Source organism: Passer domesticus, chromosome 6 (assembly GCF_036417665.1).
Source record: "Passer domesticus isolate bPasDom1 chromosome 6, bPasDom1.hap1, whole genome shotgun sequence".
Taxonomy (NCBI): Eukaryota; Metazoa; Chordata; class Aves; order Passeriformes; family Passeridae; genus Passer; species Passer domesticus.
This window is the reverse complement of record NC_087479.1, coordinates 49512795-49533092: the sequence shown is the minus strand read 5'-3', so window position 1 is coordinate 49533092 and position 20298 is coordinate 49512795. Positions and strand designations below refer to the sequence as shown.

The following is a 20298-nucleotide window of genomic DNA, read 5'->3' as shown; positions in this document are numbered from 1 at the left end:
ATCTCTTCCTACACCAGACTGTGCAGGACTCTCTTGCACTGCCTGTTTCTCTAATCCTAATCCTCGCCTCCAGAAGAACATGAGTTTTGTGGCAGTCAAAGCAGAACTGCTCAGTAGTATAAGATGTATGCTCAGACAAGGTCAAAACACTCATGGAAATAGGGAAATCAAAGCCCACTCCAAGATCCAGCACCACCCTTCAGCACGACTTCAAAGCCCCCCTGCTCGCCTTGGTGCTGCAGTCTTTGAGCAACATCTCTGTCCCACCTCAAACACACCCAGGTATCACCATCACAGTCACCAAGCTGCTGCTGAGGCACAAAGTGATAGTTTGGAATAAAGGCAATACTCTTTAGCAGAGACACTGAAGATAAATGATGCATTCTGCTGAGCTCCATAGAGACGTGCTAGTGCCATGAAAACCCTGAAAGAATCCTGCACCTGCTTAAATTCAGAACAAACTTCCAACAAAAAGGTAAGGTTTTATTTTAGGTGTAACCTATCCTTTTTTAACTGCTGTATTTCTGCAAGCACACTTGCCCACCTTTTTACTTTAGCTATCGCAAAATTATGTGTTTTGTTGTTTTGTCCAGCAGAGATTTTGTTATTGTTGCCCAAAAACACCAGCCAGAACAATAAACAGCTCCAAATAAGTTCCCCTTACACAACCTTGGACCTGCTAAAGTCTGATCACACATGAATTGTGTTCAAATTTTGTTATTCCTTAAAACAAAAAGTTTTGATTTATCCTGACAGAAACATGAGGAAATACAGATTTAAAATATTATTAAATAAAAAAAAGAAGACACATCACTTAAACACAGAACTAAATGTTGTACTTCATAGTGGCAGTCAAGGAGAACACTCTGAATGCTCATTTAAAACAGAAAGCATATATGAAATATATACATGAAATATAATGCATAGACTTGTCAAACAGAAGGAATATTATAACAGCAGATCTAGGGCTGTTCCTTTTTTACTTTCAGTAGTCCACAGTTCTCCTGATTTGCATTAACAAGACTGCTGCCACTGGTAAGGCTCTTTGCATTTGACATGAAAATTAACAGAAGACTAATTTTAGGAATATTATAAACATCCTTCTAGAAGTATATCACAGGTTTTTTTTCAATATGCAAAACCTTTTTTCTCCTGAACACCAAGGAGAAAATAGACAATTCTTATCTAAGTTCCTCTTTAAAAGTATAGCCACCCCACATTTCTCAGTTTTAGGACAGCTGGCCATCAATAGAGAACAAAGGGCTGAAATTGTTAAAATAATTGACAAGACACTGTGCAGACCCCAAAGGCTTTCTGGAATGGGTGTCTTCTAAATCAAATATTAGAGCATTTCCCTGAGTTTATAATATGTATGGTATAGACCAATGATTTATTCAGTACAGTAATTTTCCTTCTCTTCTGTTTTCAAGTTCCTCTTTTCTTTTTGGTACACATTTGTGTCTACTATCTTTCTTTTAACAGAGAATATATGTTAAGAGCTGTCCAAGAAACACTTGGAGATTATCCAATAAACACTGTTTTAAATGTCCCACAATAAGTTACACAGCTCACAAAGCACCCAAATAAATGATTTTTGCATTGAAGCATTCAGCACCTTTAATACTGTCCACAGCAAACCAAAGTTGTTTGAACAGTTGAAAATGCAGAGAGCAGCCTGTATTGGTCCATTTCAAACACAGCTCCTTAAGCAGCATGTCTTCACTGTGGCTTCCAGACTCACTAAGCAGAGATTCTTGGAAGACATCACTTTTTTTGGAAGAGCAGCATTGCCCATTATGAAATGTTTTTCAAATCCCAACACTTAGCGGAGCCATATTGTACCTTTAAAGCTAATTACATGTACCTTTCAAAAGTATTAAAACACATCTGGCAACCCACTGAGTGCTGCCAATAAACCATTGCTGTGTCTACACGTGCTGTACCTACAGAGAAAAAGATACAAAACAAGTACTTGATTTACCCCAACCACAAAAGCCATTTGTCTCATAACTGCAAGGAAAACTCTGACCTCTCAACTCCCTATGCCTTAACCACTTCACCATCACAGACACCCATACACACTCCTTACTAATTATTTCCTAAGAAATAAATGTAGCATAGTTGCAAAACTGTAGCATAGATAGACTGAAATAATTCTTCAGCTGCTTGTACTTGCAGATATAAACAGTACACAGCTCATAATCCACCTGCAGTTTTCAGAAGGTTTTGATGTCAATGCTGTTCAAACACATCCTCTAAAATGTTGAGTCTATAATCCCTCAATATGTGTCAGATAAAGGATTTCTTATTGATTTGAGGTCAGGATTTCAGCATAATGAAACTCCTGCAAACTTAAGGCTTTTTATGTTGTTTCTTTTCCTTTGTCTGGTTACTCCCTTTCCACTTTTAAACACGCAATCTGTGATCCACGAGACTTAGGAAAAAATCCAAAACTGTTTTCCTTGTAATTCAGTACATCCAGATAAACCATGCTAGAAGGTTATTATTGATGCCTTGTTTGCTCATGCTATACTCACAATCTATTATATGTAATCCCTGGATATTCTGAAGAATCATTGCTAGAATTAAAGAACCTTTGTTTGAACTTAAAGTTTTGGTGAGTGAAAGGCATTTGCTAATAGAAGACAAGTTTGGGAAAAAAACCTGCAGAAAACTGTATTTCCTTACTGCTACCAGCTTTGCAAAGTAGCCACAAAAACAGCATCCAGCCTCAACAAATTGGTTCAGGTGCCTAAGGTTAATATTCACAGTGTTTTCCTGGGACATATCTTGCCCGCCTTAACACATCCAGTGTTGCATCATTAACTCATTAAGTTTATTTAAAAACCCATCTCCCTGTTTATGTGATAGGCTGCAGCTAACAGTCTGTTTTGTAAACTGAGCAAGTTTATTCTTGGTCTGTGTTCATGCAATGCTGAAGATTTGTCTACATACAAAAGTTATGCTTAATTACACTGATTTAATTTAATCAGCTCGAGCCCTGTACTGTGATGAGATCATAAGGTTGCTTTCTACATGTGACGTTCCTCATGGAACTTCATGGGAAGACGGACACGACCCTTCTACACTACTAAAGTTGCATCCACATGCTGGCTACACCTGCATAATTACTTAAATAAAACATAATGTGCACAAAGTATTTATACTGCTCTAGAACCTGTGTTTCAAACCTGAGACATCAGAGAGTACATGGCCCTTAGGAATCTTGGTAAGAGACTTTATGAGGAATTAAAATACTCTCTTTTTTTGGTGTGTATTATTTGAGTGCTGATGCAAAGTTTCACACGTAATAGTCAGTTTCTGGCCTGAGTTCTGGCAGAACCAACTTCCTGAGGTTCTGTGGCATCCCAATAGTTAAGAAGGTGTTGCAGTTTTCACTGTGAACAATCCGTAATTTTGGATGCGTTAAAATAGCATTTAGGATGTATTTCTATTTGTTGCTTAGTAGACTGAAAAACTGAAGTTGCAAAGTCACCTGAGCCAACACAACCTAGTAAATATTTGAAATTTTTAAAAGTGCTGAAAATATTTCAGAATTTTTTCAACTTAGAATGAGATTCTTTTCAGTAGATTGCAAGATTAAGTGGCTCTTTATTACATGGCAGCACCGAACTATAAAACAATGTGAAACATCAATAATAACATTAATTAAATTTTATTAATGGGAATACCTAATAAGAATCTTACTCATTGATGAAACTGCTATTTTTATAATTGAGCAGGAATCTGTATTCTAGGGCACTAGGAACAGAGGGAAAAGAACATTAAAATATTACAAAGCCCTAGAATATGTAGCTTTAATAATGGAATTTCAACAGATAGGTTTTAAAACAGATTGTTCTGTAAGCAATGGAAATGTTCATAGTGTGGTTACCCTGTGACTTGTGCTGCAAAGCAATCCTCTACTTCAATAGTATAAAAGCATTATTAACTCCATGGATATGATGACAGAAATATTTTAAATGCTAGCAGACTGTAAAAGCAGTATGTTATGGACTCTTGGATTACTGGAAACAAGGTTATGGAACACCCTATACGAGTTTTCAGTGCTCAATAAATAACATCATTTGCATGTGGAAACTTTTAGGTATGACATTCTTTCCTCACACCATTCCTGTAGATTCATAGAGACAAAAACACAACAAACAATAAGAGTTTTATATACATATATATGCAAATCACAGACTGCATGAAGAAGTCTATGTGCTTTTACTCATGTATTATATAAAGATTATAGATGCATATTCCCTTATGAATTGAATATATTATGAAATTCAGTGTAAGATAATGAAACTACAGATGGAGTGTTTAGACTTTTCACTTAAATTGCTGTTACGGACGGTAAAGCAAAAATAGTCTGAAATGGCCAAACCTGTCTACAACAGACACAGCTTTTTTAGCTGGATAGATGAAAGATACACACGGCCCAAAAACTTTCATGTTATAAATCACTCCAGAAATAATGATGGATTTATAGCTCCCTCTCAATAGTGCAGACAAGCCCTACTCTGATCCAAACCCCTGGGATCAGGCAGGTGGCCTGACACACCCTCACTCCAGACCCTTTGGATCCACCCAAGCATCAGCAATGAAAGTTATTAGCAAGGCATAAAGCATTTGGAACTGCAGCGTATTTACTATTGTTTGTATCTGAAATGCTGGTTTCAATATTCGGTGACTCTCTAAAGTTTTATTGAGGAACATTTGTTGGGTATTAAATCACTCCCCAGCCAGTTGCTCTAGAGAACAACACTGGACTCTCTTGAAGGCTTGGGTGGCCCAACAGTCTGTGGCTGCTCTCGGACTTCCCTTCCTAGATATATTTACCTTACTCCTACCATTTCATATGGAATTATTTGTTGGTTTCAGTGCCATTCCTTCCTCTGAGGCTGCACTTTCATCTCACTGAATTTTTATCTTTTAGATTCATTTCACCTCTTCAAGGGGTAAAGAAATTGAGGAAATTATTCCAAATGTAATTTCCTATGCTTCCATCTCTTTGTGATTAGCAGGCGCATTCTGAAAAGCACAATGATGGATTCCTTTGTACCATGATTTCTCTGCAGATCTCACAAATAAGCAACAAAAAATTTCTCAGCTAATACTGGATTTCAGCTTAGATGGTCACAAATTAACCAGAGAAGGGTGTATGTTACTTTAAACAAATTACTCACATTTTCCATTTTTGGTCTATAGCATAAGAAATTAGATAGTTAATTTTAAATGCAAAACTTTGTACAGCGTGCAAATCATGTCTGTATGTCAAACTGAAATAACAAACCTAATGAGGAATGTTAAAAAAGCAAGACCTATTAGTTTAAAGATACATGGAAGCAGCCAAAGATGACAAACATGCATAAAATTCAAAACATGATGGAAAAAGGAACAGGCACTGAACCACATAAATCAGTGTTTTGAATTCTATTTCTCTGTGGATATAATTGTACCTTAGTTTCTTATAATGATTTATTGAGGTAAATAGTCTGTATGGTTTAACAGCTACAGCTTCAAAGTGTCAGGCACAGACTCTCCTTTATTCATGAGGCAGCTGAGTATTGGGATGTGAATCAGCTTCTGTATTCTGGGACTTGGCAAAGTTTGTTTTTAAGGTCCTTATAAAGGATTCATGTTGATGCAGCTATTCAAATGTGAAAAACACTGTGCTGTAATGGATGAAATAGAAAAGCTTTACAGTAATTCTGGAGGAAAAAAAGTAAAAACACTGAAATAAACCATTCAGAATTACCTTAGGAAAAGAAAGGAACATCCCAGAGTTAATTCTAATACATTATATCATTAGGGGGAACACAGAAAAAAGCTAATTTCTTGATGAAGCACAAAAGTGTGATGGGATTCCAGAATTTACTTCTAAGTTAAAATAAAATAAAGTACAAGAAAGAAATGGTAGAAGTTTAAGCTGTGACATTCACATTTTGGGTTGATTGCCAAACCACACGTTCTATTGCTCTCAGACCAGGATAAACCAACCATTAACTAATCAAAAGAATCATTATCCATGAAAGCTATGATGGCATTTTAACAGTTCTTAATCTATTAATAAGAAAGAATAATTTGCAAAATAGATTCCCTTTTCTGTTTACATTCACAGAGCCATTCTTAGCAGAAATTATATGTAGGCTCCCATGGTGTAGAAACCCTATGAAAGCCATGAAAATTCACTAAGCTTCCTTACGTCCCGTGCCAAGATATTCAGCAGGAACTTTGGTCGTTGCCAAGAAACACGTGTGCCTCAGATACAGAAGCTCTGCGTGTACCGGTATTTCAACATTCCTGGAGAGAAATGTGACCCCTTGATGCATACACTGGTTTGCTGGCATGCTCACATTCCTCCCCATCTGTCAGAGTGGCATGCTGCCTTCTCACAAGGTGGGATGCCAGTTCAGGAGCACAGGTGCCAACCAAATATAGGTTCGGACTAATACTCTGCAAAATGTGGCAAATGACATTTCACCTGCAAGAGGACCGTCCTACCTGTGGTCCATGCCAAATTAGGATTGCATGCTTCATTAGCAAAGGGGGTCATCAGCTGAAAATCACAGGCAGAACCAGAAATGCTGGCTTTCTGGATAACACCTCCTAGCTGAGAGCCTGTAGCACCGAGGTTTAATTTACAATACGCCAAATTTTCCTAACATTGCAGCCATCCAGCCCTTTGGAGCAAGGCGCAGCAGACCATGGACAGAGATCTGTTGAATTCATCCTCCCATACACATTTCTGACAAATTTCAAGATTCTTAAAAAAGGCACAAGAATTAACAGTGGGGGCAAAGCACAAATAAAGATTTGTGTTTCCTTTAAGGGGGTTTCTAGCACCACAAAGAAAACCATCTTCATTATGATGGTCCAAAAAAACCAAAGTAAAGCTAAAACTATTTTCAACAAATTGCTCATATAATTCTAAAATTCTTAATGTCCATAAAATATTTTTATAAAGGCTGACATACAATATAAAGAAGTCATTAGTTTCTAGTTTGAGAATTTATGTACACGTGAAAGTCATGAACAGCCATTACACAAAAATCATTCAACATGAAATGACAACACTGGATAACATTAAATGGTATTTCAATATCCTCAGAATGAAGTACAGTTTGAACCCTTTCATTAATAAAAATATTCCCCACTATATTAGTCTAACAAGAAAAATTAAATATTCCGTTGGTCAATAAATAGAATAGCCCAAAGTAGTGTTGGTTTTGCCTCCAAATTAGCACAGCCTACTTCATTAATAAATGTGTAAAAGAAAAATGAAGGATTGCTAGTCTGAAAAAATCACCAGCTTTCAGGAAACAATTCACTGTCCTTTCTTTGGTAATTTACTATTATTTCTGTAATTTATTTATCCCAGGATGTATGTGATATATCATCAGCTTTAGGTGGTTTTGTTAAACTGGCTATCCAAAAATGAGTCATATTATGCATAATTCTGCATTATTTAGGCTATTCAGAAGGCACACCACTGCTATTCCCAAATGACAAACTCAGAGCTATTAATTCTTACAAGCACAAAATTATAACTCAATACATTGAATTCTGCAATTACAATTCAATACACTAAGATGCAAAGTCCTGCCTCTGAGATGGAATAACCCCATGCAACAGTACAGGCTGGGGGCCAACTGGCTAGAAAGCCTATTTGCAGGGAAAAAAAACTGGAGATCCCTGTGGACAAACTGAGCATGAGCCAGCAGTGTGCCCTGGCAGCAAAGGCAGCCAACAGCATCCCAGGCTGTTTTAAGAGAAGCACTGCCGGCAGGTTGAGGGACCTGGTAATTTCCCTCTTCCTGGCATTTGAGAGGCTGCATCAGGAGCAATGGTCCAGCTCTGGTCTTCCCAGGACAAGACAGATACTGAAACAGTGAAGCAAGACAATTGGGAGGCTGCAGTGTGATATACAAGATGGACAAGAAGCTGAGAAAGCTGGGCACAGCCTGGGGAAGAGCAGCCGAAGGTGAGAGCTCACTGCTGCCTGCAGCAGCCTAACAAGAGGCTGTAGGGAAGATGGAAAAAGGCTCCTTGCAGAGGTGCACAGGGACATGACAAGAGGAAACGCACACAAGCTGAACTATTCCAATTCAATATAAGGAAAAAAATATTACCTTGAGGGTGGTCAAACACTGGGCTAGGTTGCCAAGAAACACTGTGGCATCAGCATCCTTGGACACAGTCCAGCTTGACTGGAGACGGCCCTGCGTAACCTGCTCTAATTGGACCTGCACCGAGCAAGAGGTAGGACTGGATGGCCCCCAGGTGGTGCTTTCCCATCTACATATTTCTGTGAAATATGTCCCAGGATTTTGTATGATACACATCCCAGTTTTAACAACATATAGGAACATTTCAGAGTATCACACTCCGGGCAACCACTAAACTATTCAGGGCCAGCAGCCAGCCTTACATTTGCTTTTCTTGTCTTTTCCTTCAAACAAAGTCTTCAGTCTTTGGTACAGAACTTATTTCTAGTAAATTAACAGCATTAGATATGGCGTTTATACTATGCCTTCCCACTTTGGATCCCAAAATCTTTAGAAATTATGCACTACTTAACATAGAAACAGGCTCCTGGTATGCCCCCAGCAAAACAGAGAAGGTGGCATAAAGTCAGTAGAACAGCATATTTTTCTTACTGTCACACTGTGCCTGTACGTCACTATCACTATCCTAATGTAAAGGATTTTGTCCTGCCCACAGTTCCATGAGAGTCTCAGGCCTGTCATAAATACCACCATATTAATGCACATACTCTTTCATACCTAGGTTAATTTATTTAAAATTTATCATTTCAGATTAATAAAAATATCCTGATGCTTGGGCTGTAAATTTCCATGCTCAAAGTCAAAATGTACATAAATTGCTACAGTATTGCACCTGCAACTTACTGTAATTTATTATTAAGAGTATGAATATCAAAATGGTAAAGTCTACTTTAGAACAGGAAGAATGTCCAGTAGGTTCTTGGCAATGCTGCCATATAGTTTATAGTTTATTAATAGAATGTAGATCTCGAAAAGATCACTACATTAATTTTAAAGGCTTGGTGTAAGAGATAAGATGTTGGTATTAAACAGGTAAAAGAGAGTAATGAATTTCTCTTTTATTTTTGTGCTTCTGGCAGTCACTCAAAGCCAATAGGCTGTGACTGAAACACAATTAATAACCCATGAGCCTAGTAGAGGGATAAAGAAAATATGTATTTGTATGTCCTTTGTAGAGTAGAGACCTTCCAGTAGCTAAGAGGAGCAAAAATCAGCATTGCCAAGGAGACACTCTGCCTCTGTTTTAAGGAACACAAGTCACAGAACACATCCAAACTGGCTAAATAACAGGGGTAATGAGTGATACACATTTTAAACAGATACTGCCAAGACACAAATTAATGAAACCGTTTTTGCAGCAGGAAAAATCCTTCTAATGCAGTGGCAGCAGACAGTATTGTGATACAGCTCTACCAGGGAGGTGCAGATATTGACAGGAAAAATCGTCTTCTGCAGTCTTCAAAGGTTATTTGGACACTGGGTACATATGAAAAGTCTGTATGCTCTACTGATGATGAAAGTTGAGGAGAAATATTTCTTTTCAAAAAGGACCCTGACTTGGGAGCTGTGCAGATACATCAGAGCTTTAGCACACCTCTTTTTTTCACACCTTTAAAATATTTCTCTAAGGATCAAGTGAAACCAGCTGGATAAAGATACCTGGTGCTATTTCTTACTCCTTTCCACTGACCATTTCCACAAATGTTACTGAAGTCCCTAGGGGGGAGAAACTACTACAATCATACAGGGTTAGGAAGAACACAGAGTCACAGTTTTTCCATACCACTTACATTTCCTTCTAATTCCTCTTTGTTCATCCAATAAAAGATTCAAAGCTGTTAGGAACAGAAACAGTTATATGAAGAGACAAATTCTGTTTACAGACTATTTTCAGCAGATTTCAAAGACTCTGGCTTACACAGCGCTGTGAGACTCAAAAAAGGACAATGCTAATTTTTTTTTTTCTACCTTTCTAGCAGCATTACTCACTAGAGTATGTTAAGCAGTGGTTTGCCCACACCATCTTCAAATTACTCCTAAGATAAATTCATTAAGACAAAAAGATAAAAATGTTAAGATTCTCTTTTCCCTAAAGTATTTTGATTTACTACAGATGGATGAAACAGTATACCAAAGGAAAAGAAGAGACACCAAAGGAAAGATCTACAGAGCTTCCACTCTAAACAAACACAATTAGTTTTGATAATACTGAAGACTTTCTCCTCATTCAGACTCACAGTACAATAACTGAACTTGGCAGATAGTTTCTGTGAAATGTCCTGTCTTTACTGGGGTTTTTCTGTGCCAGCAAGCACAAAAGAAAAAGAAGGAAAGACGTGAGATATATAAAGCTGTATTTTCATTGCAATAAAAATGATTTTTACTCAGCTACAGTATTCTAGAGCTATACCCTGAACAGTGGTAAGTGAAGAAGTCTGGTCAGTTTAATACAATGTAAAATCTTAAGAAAGCAAACCAGTCTATTTCCTACCAGCTATTTTGGGGTAGCTGGTTCACATCAGCACCAAATAGGAGATACATTGTTGGCCTTGCCTGGCTACACTGATATAAAAACTACTGTCTGCACTAGGACTGTACCAAAACAAAGCTTCTTATCATACCTGTTACTGTGTTAAAATTGGGAACTAAAAAAAAAAAAAAAATCTTTGTAGAAGCCTAATACATGCAGGGTTACTAGAAGCCTGCACAGACCCAGGTTCAAGGACACAATCTCTCCAATCTTTGTTTTCTTCCTTTGTTAAACAAGGGCAACAATACTTTTTTCCTGTGATATTGAATTATGGCCTTTTCTGCTAGTCCAGAAATAAAGTAACTGAAGATAGTTTTTGTATTGATGTACTGTCTGTCTTGTTTATGATAGAAACTACTTTGGTTTTAGATGGGAAGTGTTCTAAAAAAGCTTTTACAACAGGTTCAGAAATATAAAAGCCATTTCGGGATGAGGACCTCTCTATCCTTTATTTTGTTAGTTCTTGAAAGGGCTTTTTAAATGTTAACAGCTACGACTGCCTTCACTCAACTGATGCTCCCTTGTCAGCAATCCTTCTGTTGACATCTCTTTCTTTGCTCTCAGCTTGTCTCTCCTTCTTCCCAACCCCTTAAAAGAAAACAAGAGGTTGGAATTGAACTTTTGGCAGACATAGAGCCACTAAAATGCATTGAATAAGTTTGCTGGGCATGTCAGATTTCAATCAAAGAGTTTCTTTCCTCACTTTCAGTGATATACACTTTCTTTCCTACACTTTCAGAATATTTTCTCCTCTTCCCTGTGGCAAAGTTTTGTAGTAAGCAAAGCTGCCCAGAAAACAGGAAGCATTTTCAGCTTAAATAGGTTGAAAGAGATGAAAAGGTAGGGTAATGTCATGTTTCTATTTTATATAAAATAAAGCTTTTTGTCTAAAAAAAATGTAATTCAAACTGTGCACTTAAAATAGGTGTATGTGTACATATTTGGGTTTTTTCCAAGCTAAAAAAAAAGGCATTCATGTCCTTGTTAAGCTTTCTCACAGACAGGTACTGGCAGCATTCCCTGCCTCATGGTGATAGCTACTTTGAGTATCAGAAGTTCATTAGTAAAAATTAAACATTCTACAGCACTTGAGAAGAGGTTGATCCTGTTTTATAAGCCAATGTCAGTGAGCATATTATAAATTACAGTAGTCCAATTACTCCACAGCTAATATTTAGCACTTATACTCTGCTTTGAACACACACTCTGCAACTGATAATTAATTCTTAATGCTAGCATGCAGATATATTATCCTAATTTCACAGATAAATCAGAAAAGCGAGATAATTTGCCAAAAGCCACTTAGTCTTGAGAGGAGTCAGGACTAACCAAGGGAAGATTCAACCCTGTATCCATGGCTTCCAAGCCAGAGCTGACCACTATCTTGGTCACTATGTGATATTTGTATTATTGTAGCCCAGTCAAACACTGCATGGCAAAGACATCCTTACCACATTATACCATGACAAATTATTTAGCTGTCAGATCTGGTTCTACTTTAATCTACCCTACCTCTACAGAAAAAGCTAAAACCCAATTAAATAAAAAAAATAATTGTGAAGAATATATACCAGGATCTTCACTCATGACACTGCTTCCTTAAGATCTAGTTAGGCCTCAACTTTCCCACCCCTATCCCTTTCCATGAAAGGAGATGAGATCTCATGATTTCAGTATCATTTCAGCAAGTTTCAGCTCATTTCACTGCACTTCACCTTGTGCCATTCCATCTAATTGTTTTCTCTTAATTCCAGAACTTCCTTTTTTTTTCCTTGACAAGGTTTTGTCTGCATGAAAGTTTTTATAATGCCTTTTGAACTACTGAGCTTCAAAACTTGGAAGCTCCTCATTCAAGTGATTCTTCTGGTATGTCCTGTAGCAGAACTGGTGTGTACCTACCCTGCTCCCACTGACTGCAGCTCACCACAGCAGCAGCAATATATTGAAAAATCTAAGGGGATAATTGTACACGACAGAAAATAATTCTGTTACCTTACTTGTCGTTTCAGCTCATCTCACTCTTACCTCATTGCCTCTGTTAATGTCCAACATGAAACCTCATTGTTCCTCCCTCTTGTTCCACCCTCTACACAGGCAGCCTTTTGCTTGAGGTTCTGTTTCTGCATCCCAGCCAGCTTGTGCTTCATGACAAAACCTCACCTCCTGTGAATTGAATGTTATCTTCAGGACAGTGTCTCCAGAAAGACTATGGCAAAACAGTGGAAAACTCTCACAAATATTACCCAGAATCCTTACCTATTGTTTTGTTTGTATTCCAGAACAGCCTCAGAGAGTGGAGAAGACATGTTTCTCCTTAGAAACTCAGTGTCCCTTCTTCTGAGAATAATGACATTTCTCTGTTGCTCAGAAGAATGCAGCAAATAGAACACTGGACTCCAGCAGGACAGGATTTTCAGAACTCCTTTCTTATCATTTATTAGTGTTACTGGAATTATATAAAGCTCATGAGTCACACATCCTCAGACATATCTGTAATATCTGCAGGAAGATAGGCAAAACCTTTACACAACCATTCTGCTACTAGAATCCACATTTTTGTTAGCATTCAGATGACTGCATTTTTAAGTGATCCCATAGGTAGATGGCTGCCAGTTAATGTTTAGGATGTCTTTGTTTGGTAAGGTACTTCTTCCCTGCAAAAACAGAGCATTTTAAACAAGGGAGCAATAAACTAAGGGAGCAAAAAAATTGTAAAAGCCTCTCACTACAACATCAGCACCACATCATTATTTAAAATGTAAACAAAAACAAAATTAACAAAGCATTAGTCAGACACACAAACATTACTCAATTTCACTTGACCCCAAAAAGACTTGAACTTAACAAGGCACAACTAAGATATGGTTACAATAGCTGATTTGAGCAGTCTTATTTTTTACACCTTTTTTCCCAAAGACAAACCTTCTCTGTTTGTCCCACAAGGGAAATATAGCCATGGAGTTAAAATGTTACACTTTTTTTATTGAGATACAGGTCTTTAAGCATAATAGTACAGAAACACTGACAACAACTTAACTTTTAAAAAAATAGAAAAATGCAGTTTCACTGGTATTAGATTACCATAATTCTTATTAAGTTAAACAGTCTAAAAAGGCTGCTAGATACTACTACAAATGGAGTTTTTAATTTACAAAGTAATGTCACTTTCAGGGTTTTTTTTGTAGTTTTACTCCTCTTGTTAGAAATAATTTTTAAATGCTAAAATTTAAATTAAGCTGTTACTACAGTCTCTATATAATAGTCTGTACATTTAAATACATTAAATGAGGTTAAAGAGGCAAATATACGATTCTCTTGGATTAATTATTGTTTCTGCTCATTTATCATTGCTAAACAAGAACCACAGAAGCTGTAGAAAGCAAATGTGACAACTGTGCCTTTGTGGTTTTGCACACTGAAGTGGAGCAGTAATACAAACATGAAATAAAATATCAATATCCTAGTGCTATTCTGTATAAACAGCCGTTGAAAATAATTATATTCTACATATCACATCATATATATAATATCATGATCATAGTTTGAGTTGGAATGAACCTAATACTCTAAAAAAAATTTTTCAAAAAAATTTAAAAAAAAAATATTTGCACTGGGTTGTTTTAAATGTCTCCAGAGATGGAGATTCCCTGGGCAGCCTGTTCCAGGGCTCTGCCAGCCTCAGTGTAAAATTTCTGCTCGTGAAGGGGAACTTCTTGTTTATGGCCATTGCTCCTCTTCACCCCTGTGAAGAGTCCGGCATCACCTTCCCGGCACCTGCCTTTGAGACATGACAAATGTGGGGACAGCATCGATTTGTGTTTCGCACACGTGTGGGGGTGACGGGACAACAGTGGCGGCAACAGCCGGAGGCACTGAGGGCTTGACGGGAACACCGGCAGCGGCGCACACAGGGCTCCACGCGGGCCCCACAAGCACGGACCGGCGGGCACTGAAGGAAGCCGAGCAGCGGGCAGGGTCCGCCCTCCCAAAGCCGAGCGAAGCGGGAAGCGCCGGGAAGCGCCGGCTCCCGTCTCCCGGCAGCGCCGCCGCCCGCCCCGAGGCGGGGCCCGGCCCGGCCGTCACGGCCGCGGGGGCCTCTGGGACACGCAGTCCCCGCCCGCCCCGCGCCGCAGCGCCGCCGCCCGCCCAGAACTACCGGTCCCGGCGCGCCCCGCGCCCGCCCCCGCGGGAGCGGCTCCGGCAGGAAGGCGGCAGCGCGGCCCGGTCAGCCAGCCGCGGCCATGAGCTCCGCCAGGGAGTCCCAGAGCCACCACGGCCTCAAGCGGGCGGCCTCCCCCGATGTAACCGGGCGCGGGGCGGCGGCGCGGCGGGAGGGGGCTGGCGGCGCGGGGGGCGGCGGCGGGGCCGCGGCCGGGCGGCGGAGCCCCGGCGGGACGCGGGCAGGCCGCGGCCGGCAGGGCGGGCGGGCTGCGGCGGGGCCGCTCGGGGCGGGCGGGCGCAGTGAGCGTGTGCTCCCGCAGGGCTCCAGCAGCTGGGAGGCGGCGGACCTCGGCAACGAGGAGCGGAAGCAGAAGTTCCTGCGGCTGATGGGCGCCGCGAAGGTGAGGCCGCCGCGCTGCCCGCCGGCCCCGCGGGGGCGGGCGCGGGACCGCGGTGCTGCGGGGCTACAGCAAGCCAGAGCTGCCGGGCTTTGGGGCTCTCCTTTCGGAGGGTGTGGGGTTCACCGCTGTTGTGGCAGCAGCCGGGTTACACAAAACGGCGCTCGGAAGTCGTCGAGTCCTGCGCCGCAGCTTCATCCCCACCCCGCGGCTTAAATGCTCTCCGACCGGCTCGTAAATTTGCTTGTTGGCGCTTCCGAGAGACAGGCCTTGTTACACATTAACAAACCTACGTACTAGGTCTGTCAATTTCTCTGTCACTGGAAAAAACTTTTAAAAGATTGGTAGCTTAAAGACTAAACCACTGAAGTAGTAAGCCTAGGGAATATTTTTAAAGAGAAAATACGCTAAAGCTAAATTTCTGTTATGCTTGCTGCAAAAAGTGCTGCAAAACTGGTTAAGTGTAATAATGATTTTTTCATGTATAAAATGGTGGTTTAGTATTGCACTTTTACTTACTTTACAAAAAAAACCTTTTTACCTGTAGTAACTTATTTTGCTTGAATACAGTAATTTTGTAAGCTAAAATAGCTAACTGTATTAAAGAGTGAAAGTTAGGACTCTGTAGTGGATGGGGATACAGTGCCCCATTAAAGCATCCCACTACCACTAATGTGAATGTCTGCTTGGGTACTTAATGCTGCTTGCTGTGTAATGCCAGCTCTTGCCTACTGGGACACATTTGCTAATGAGCAACTACTGAGCCAATAAATTAATCATCACTGTGAAGGTCTTACCTGGCGCTGTGACCAGTCTGAAAGTGGGATCATCATAAGATGCATGGCCTGAACTGTTGCAGAGTGTCTGAGAAAGGGTAAATGATCAGAACCTGAATACACATCTGTCTGGCATCATGTAGTATAATTTTTGTATCAGTGGCAAGAAACAGAATGAAATAGAGTCATCTCTGGGGTCTGGGAACAGCAAGGAGTAGTTGTTGGGGTTTCTTTTTCAGAAAATTCAGCAAAAGAAAGATGAAACAAGCTCACCTAGAGGCAGCAGCTGTTAGCTAGGAAAGCTTCCAGTCCTGCAGTTAGGTGACAGGGTTTGACAGCAAACCTTTTCGGTTCAAGATGTCCAGGATGTTGGCAGAGCTGTCAGTGCACCCTAAAGCTCCAAAACAAAATGCCTTTTCTTTTAGAAAGAACATACTGGCCGCCTTGTTATCGGAGACCACAGATCAACCTCTCACTTCAGGACAGGTCAGTTTATCCAACAGCTGATACAAAGCTGGAAATCTAACCCTTATTTAGGAACATTCCAGTGCTCGGAGCTCGGTAGATATGGCAGGGAGGGATTTCAGGATTCGTGGCTGCAGCTGAGGATGGATCAGGCTGTGGAGCTGTAGAAGTTCCTTATTTCTGTTAGATTACTGACAATTGGTTTCTGTGACTGCACTCACTTGCCTTTTAAAGTCCAGTGTATGCCAGGATATCCAAACTATGTACATAGAAAAGAACAGGTTGGTTTGTCCCTGACCTGGTTGCCTATTGAATAGATAGATCTCCACCCTAAAGCAATGAGGTAAAAGCTGCAAGGTCATCTGCAAGATCAAGGCAATCAGCAATAATTGGATGTCTGTAGGACCATGGTAACTCCTTATCATGCTGTTTTGGGAAGTCAAAGTACCAAGCTGGGTTGGACTGCACTGCCTGAGAGAAGCCTTGATAAAGCCTTGTGGAATAGCAGCTGTCAGCACTCCAGAAAACTTTCCCTCATATTCCAGAATACTTTCCCTGCTGCACTCCACTGATCATTTTTCGTGGCCCAAAATAAGCCTGAGGATTGGTTCCAGGTGCTGCTACTGTTAGCTTACAGAGACTGAGAATCATTCCTTCATACCTGATTTTCTGGAAAGGAAGTGATGCTTGTCCTTGCAGTGATACGCAGAATCAGTACTCATCTGTTAATAGCAAAAAGTTAAAATGCTGGGGGTTTAAACACTTCTTTTCCAACATACAGTTCTTGTCCTTTTAAAATAACATACAGCTCTAATTTCCAAGTGAGGAAATGTGGAATACAATACAACCTTCAGCTTCACAGAGATAGAAATTAAAAGCTAGTGTTGTAGGCCTCCTGGGGAGAATTAGAGATTCCTGCCTTTTCCAAGTACATAGGAACCTTAACTATTTTAGACCACTTATTCGAGTAAATAAAGAGGCTATAGAAGTAGCTCATGAAAATTAGTTTTTCTGCTAATTGCTAAGGATGGAAAAATACAGAGCTGTAGTAACTGCACCTTGTAATTTGGAATGCATGAAACAGTTTCAGATACAGCTCCATAAACAAGAGTGGTGCTATTGTCCAAGGCGTGATGCTATATCTGAGGGATGATTTCATCACAGTAATCCCGTGTTATGTAGTGAAGGTCACAAAGTTTCTCCTTGCTGGGGCATGTTGCAGTATTGGCTGGAAGCACAGAGAACTCACACTGATGACATTTACCTTGTTCTGTAGAACATAACACTGCATAGTGCAACTCTGGAATGCATCAGGTGTCAGGAACTTCCCAGCCCTCTTTGTATCAAAGCCATCCTGCTTGCACCCTTGTTAAAGTCTGATGGTTTGTATGCAGTAATACTGGATCCTAGTTTAGAATGGTTGCATTTAAACTTCTTGCCTTTGAAAATGTGACTTCCTGTAATTTGGTGTCTCTGTTAATTTGAATAACCGTAACCAAAGTACCCTGGACAATGCAGGGGAAGAAGACAAGAAAATGAACGAGGAGTTGGAGTCTCAGTACCAGCAGAGCATGGACAGCACCATGTCGGGGCGGAACCGGCGCCACTGCGGGCTCGGGTTCAGTGAGGTACTGAGTTCATTTCTGTGTGATTTGGCTTTCACTTCACTAAGACAAGGTGGTGCTGGGTTTAAAAATCCAAGCAGACTTCCTTGGTTTGGGTTAAAGGACAAACTTATTGCAGCCACTTGGCTGCTGTTTGTGTACACTGTGGTGGTCATGTAGGTGCTCATAAATGACTGATGCTTCTCGTTCTTCTGAGAAGTGAAGACTTCTGCTCCAGAGCAGTCAAGACTGATTAGGGCACAGAGTGACAGAGTGTTGCTGAGGAATACATAAGTAGGCAGGATAACCATCTGCATTGTTGTTAGCAATATCATTGGATTACTTCAGAATTCCTCATGCTGCATTTTGCTAAGTGTCCTTTCAGCAATCAGTCACAAATGTGAATTCTTGATGGCCTAGCCTTTAGTTCCTGTGTCACAAATATTCCAGTGTCAATACTGGAATTACTGAACTGATGTGATCTAGAACTCATTGAATGGTGTCTTTAGGATTTCTGCTCTCACTAAATAAACCAGTGGCTGATGCATCCATGCCACAGCTGGCATGATTAACCACTTCAGGGAGTTGCTTTCTGTCTTAACAGTTTGTGTCTTACAGGCCTCTGTTTAGCAAGATGACCCATTTTAGTACCAAAAAGAAAGGAGCCATTAAGTGAAACAATCTCACTGGGAAATTTTAAAGGCTGCAGTGGAGTTGCCAGAAAATAATATTTTATCTCTCTCATAATCTGAACTTACAGTTTCAGGAAGATGAACACGAAGAGGAGGCAGCTGGACACTCCTCTGATGAGAGTTCAGATGATTCTAAAAGTGGCTCTGATTCAGAGCAAGAGGAGTCTGCAGAGGAGCTACAAGCTACTGAAAAACATGATGAAGCTGAGGTTCCAGAAAACAAAAAAGAAGCAAAAAGCAACTATAAAATGATGTTTGTGAAAGCCAGTGGTTCATAACTGCAGATGTAACAGCTTTGTATTTAAAGTACAGTAAGCCTTATTGTTACAGTGCAAAGTGGAGGACTGCTACAGCACAGATCTTTGTATTTTGATTTTAAAAAGACCCTGTTAGATGACAGAAGTAGTATTTGCTTTCTGTTGCCATGGATAACATTTTTATGGGCACAGTGATATTACTGGTTTTTGTAAAGTGTATAAAATCCTGGATGGAGAAATAAATTTGTTTTGTTCTTGCCCAATCTTTACAATGTTATCTGAATTATCCCTTCCCTTATTCCATGCCAGATAAGGAAGCTTCATGTTAGTGGTTTATTCAGTTAGTGCCCCAGTCTTGAATTTTTAACTATTAAGATTACATGTGAATTACGTGATGTTGCATTAGTTGTAAAATACCAATATCAGCATTATTCTGTGATGAGCTTTAAACAATGATTTTGTCTGTAGATGCTAGTGTTGGCAGGGCTGAGGAGAAATTGCTCAGTTTTGTGACAGCATTGATCACTGTATCCATTTGAAGTCCTACAGCAGTTGCATAGAGAATATGTTTTAGAAAAGTGTAATACAACAGAAGGCTCTAATTGCTTCTTTGGCTTTCTAACGAGGGGGAGGAGCTGTAGTTGTTTCTACCTTTCAGTAGAAAAGAGTGATTTTTTTGAATTACCGGTTCCTGGCTAGAGCACTGAGCTGTTATTAAAAATAACACCTCCCAGAGAAACCAGTTTACTTTGAAAGAGAAAATATACTTTGATAATGAAAAGGATATACAAATCGTTTTAGCTTTTTTAAAATATAGAATAAAGAGTTAAGTATGCGAGCCCTTCTTCCTTTTCTCCCTGCACATGCATCACTTGGAGGTCTGAGTCAATTAGCACAAGGCTGTACCTGTCAAGTCAAGCTGATATGCCTAGAAAGCCAGGAGTTCAGCAACTCCTCCCAGCAAGAATTAAACACATCCATTCCTATGCAAAGTCATTGCATTCATGAAATGAATAAAATATCAGAGCTTTTTAGACTTTTTTTCCTCTTAGTACGGCAGACAGATCACCTGCCTCTCCTGGCTGGGAGAGCAGGCCCTCTGCCCTGTACTTCTGGTACCTCCACAGCAGTGTTCCAGGGACACTCGGGTGCTCCTGGAGACTCCATTCCTGTGTACAATTCCTGATGTGCAGACAACATTTCCAAGCCAACTGGCTGAAGGGAAGCAGCAGTTTGTACTATCATTGCCTAGTTGAATGTAAACATTGCAGCATCAGCTATTGAGGGAGGACTTGGAATAAGTATGGAAAAAATAAAAGTAATATTGTAAATAGAAA

At 40.1% G+C, this 20298-nt stretch overlaps 2 protein-coding genes across 8 annotated transcripts in view; one reads left to right on the top strand and one right to left on the bottom strand.

Moving 5' to 3' along the window:
* SOX6 (SRY-box transcription factor 6) overlaps positions 1-14632 on the bottom strand; it is a 403867-nt gene extending 389235 nt beyond the window's left edge. For 4 of the 7 annotated variants that reach the window (XM_064425381.1, XM_064425385.1, XM_064425384.1 and 1 more), the window contains exons 1-3: positions 14387-14519; positions 12865-13262; positions 12634-12771 (exon numbers count right to left, since the gene is read on the bottom strand). The gene's annotated coding sequence lies outside the window, so the exon portion shown is untranslated. Of the gene's footprint in view, positions 1-12633; positions 12790-12864; positions 13263-14166; positions 14520-14548 lie in introns of those variants that run through there. The other 3 variants (XM_064425383.1, XM_064425386.1, XM_064425382.1) reach the window with 3 other exon arrangements.
* A 117-nt stretch (positions 14633-14749) lies between these two features.
* On the top strand, positions 14750-20298 carry C6H11orf58 (chromosome 6 C11orf58 homolog). Its single transcript, XM_064425397.1, has 5 exons — positions 14750-14909; positions 15090-15170; positions 16369-16429; positions 17927-18036; positions 18773-20298. Exons 1-5 carry the CDS (start codon positions 14850-14852, stop codon positions 18980-18982), a joined length of 522 nt encoding a protein of 173 aa, XP_064281467.1. The 5' UTR covers positions 14750-14849; the 3' UTR covers positions 18983-20298.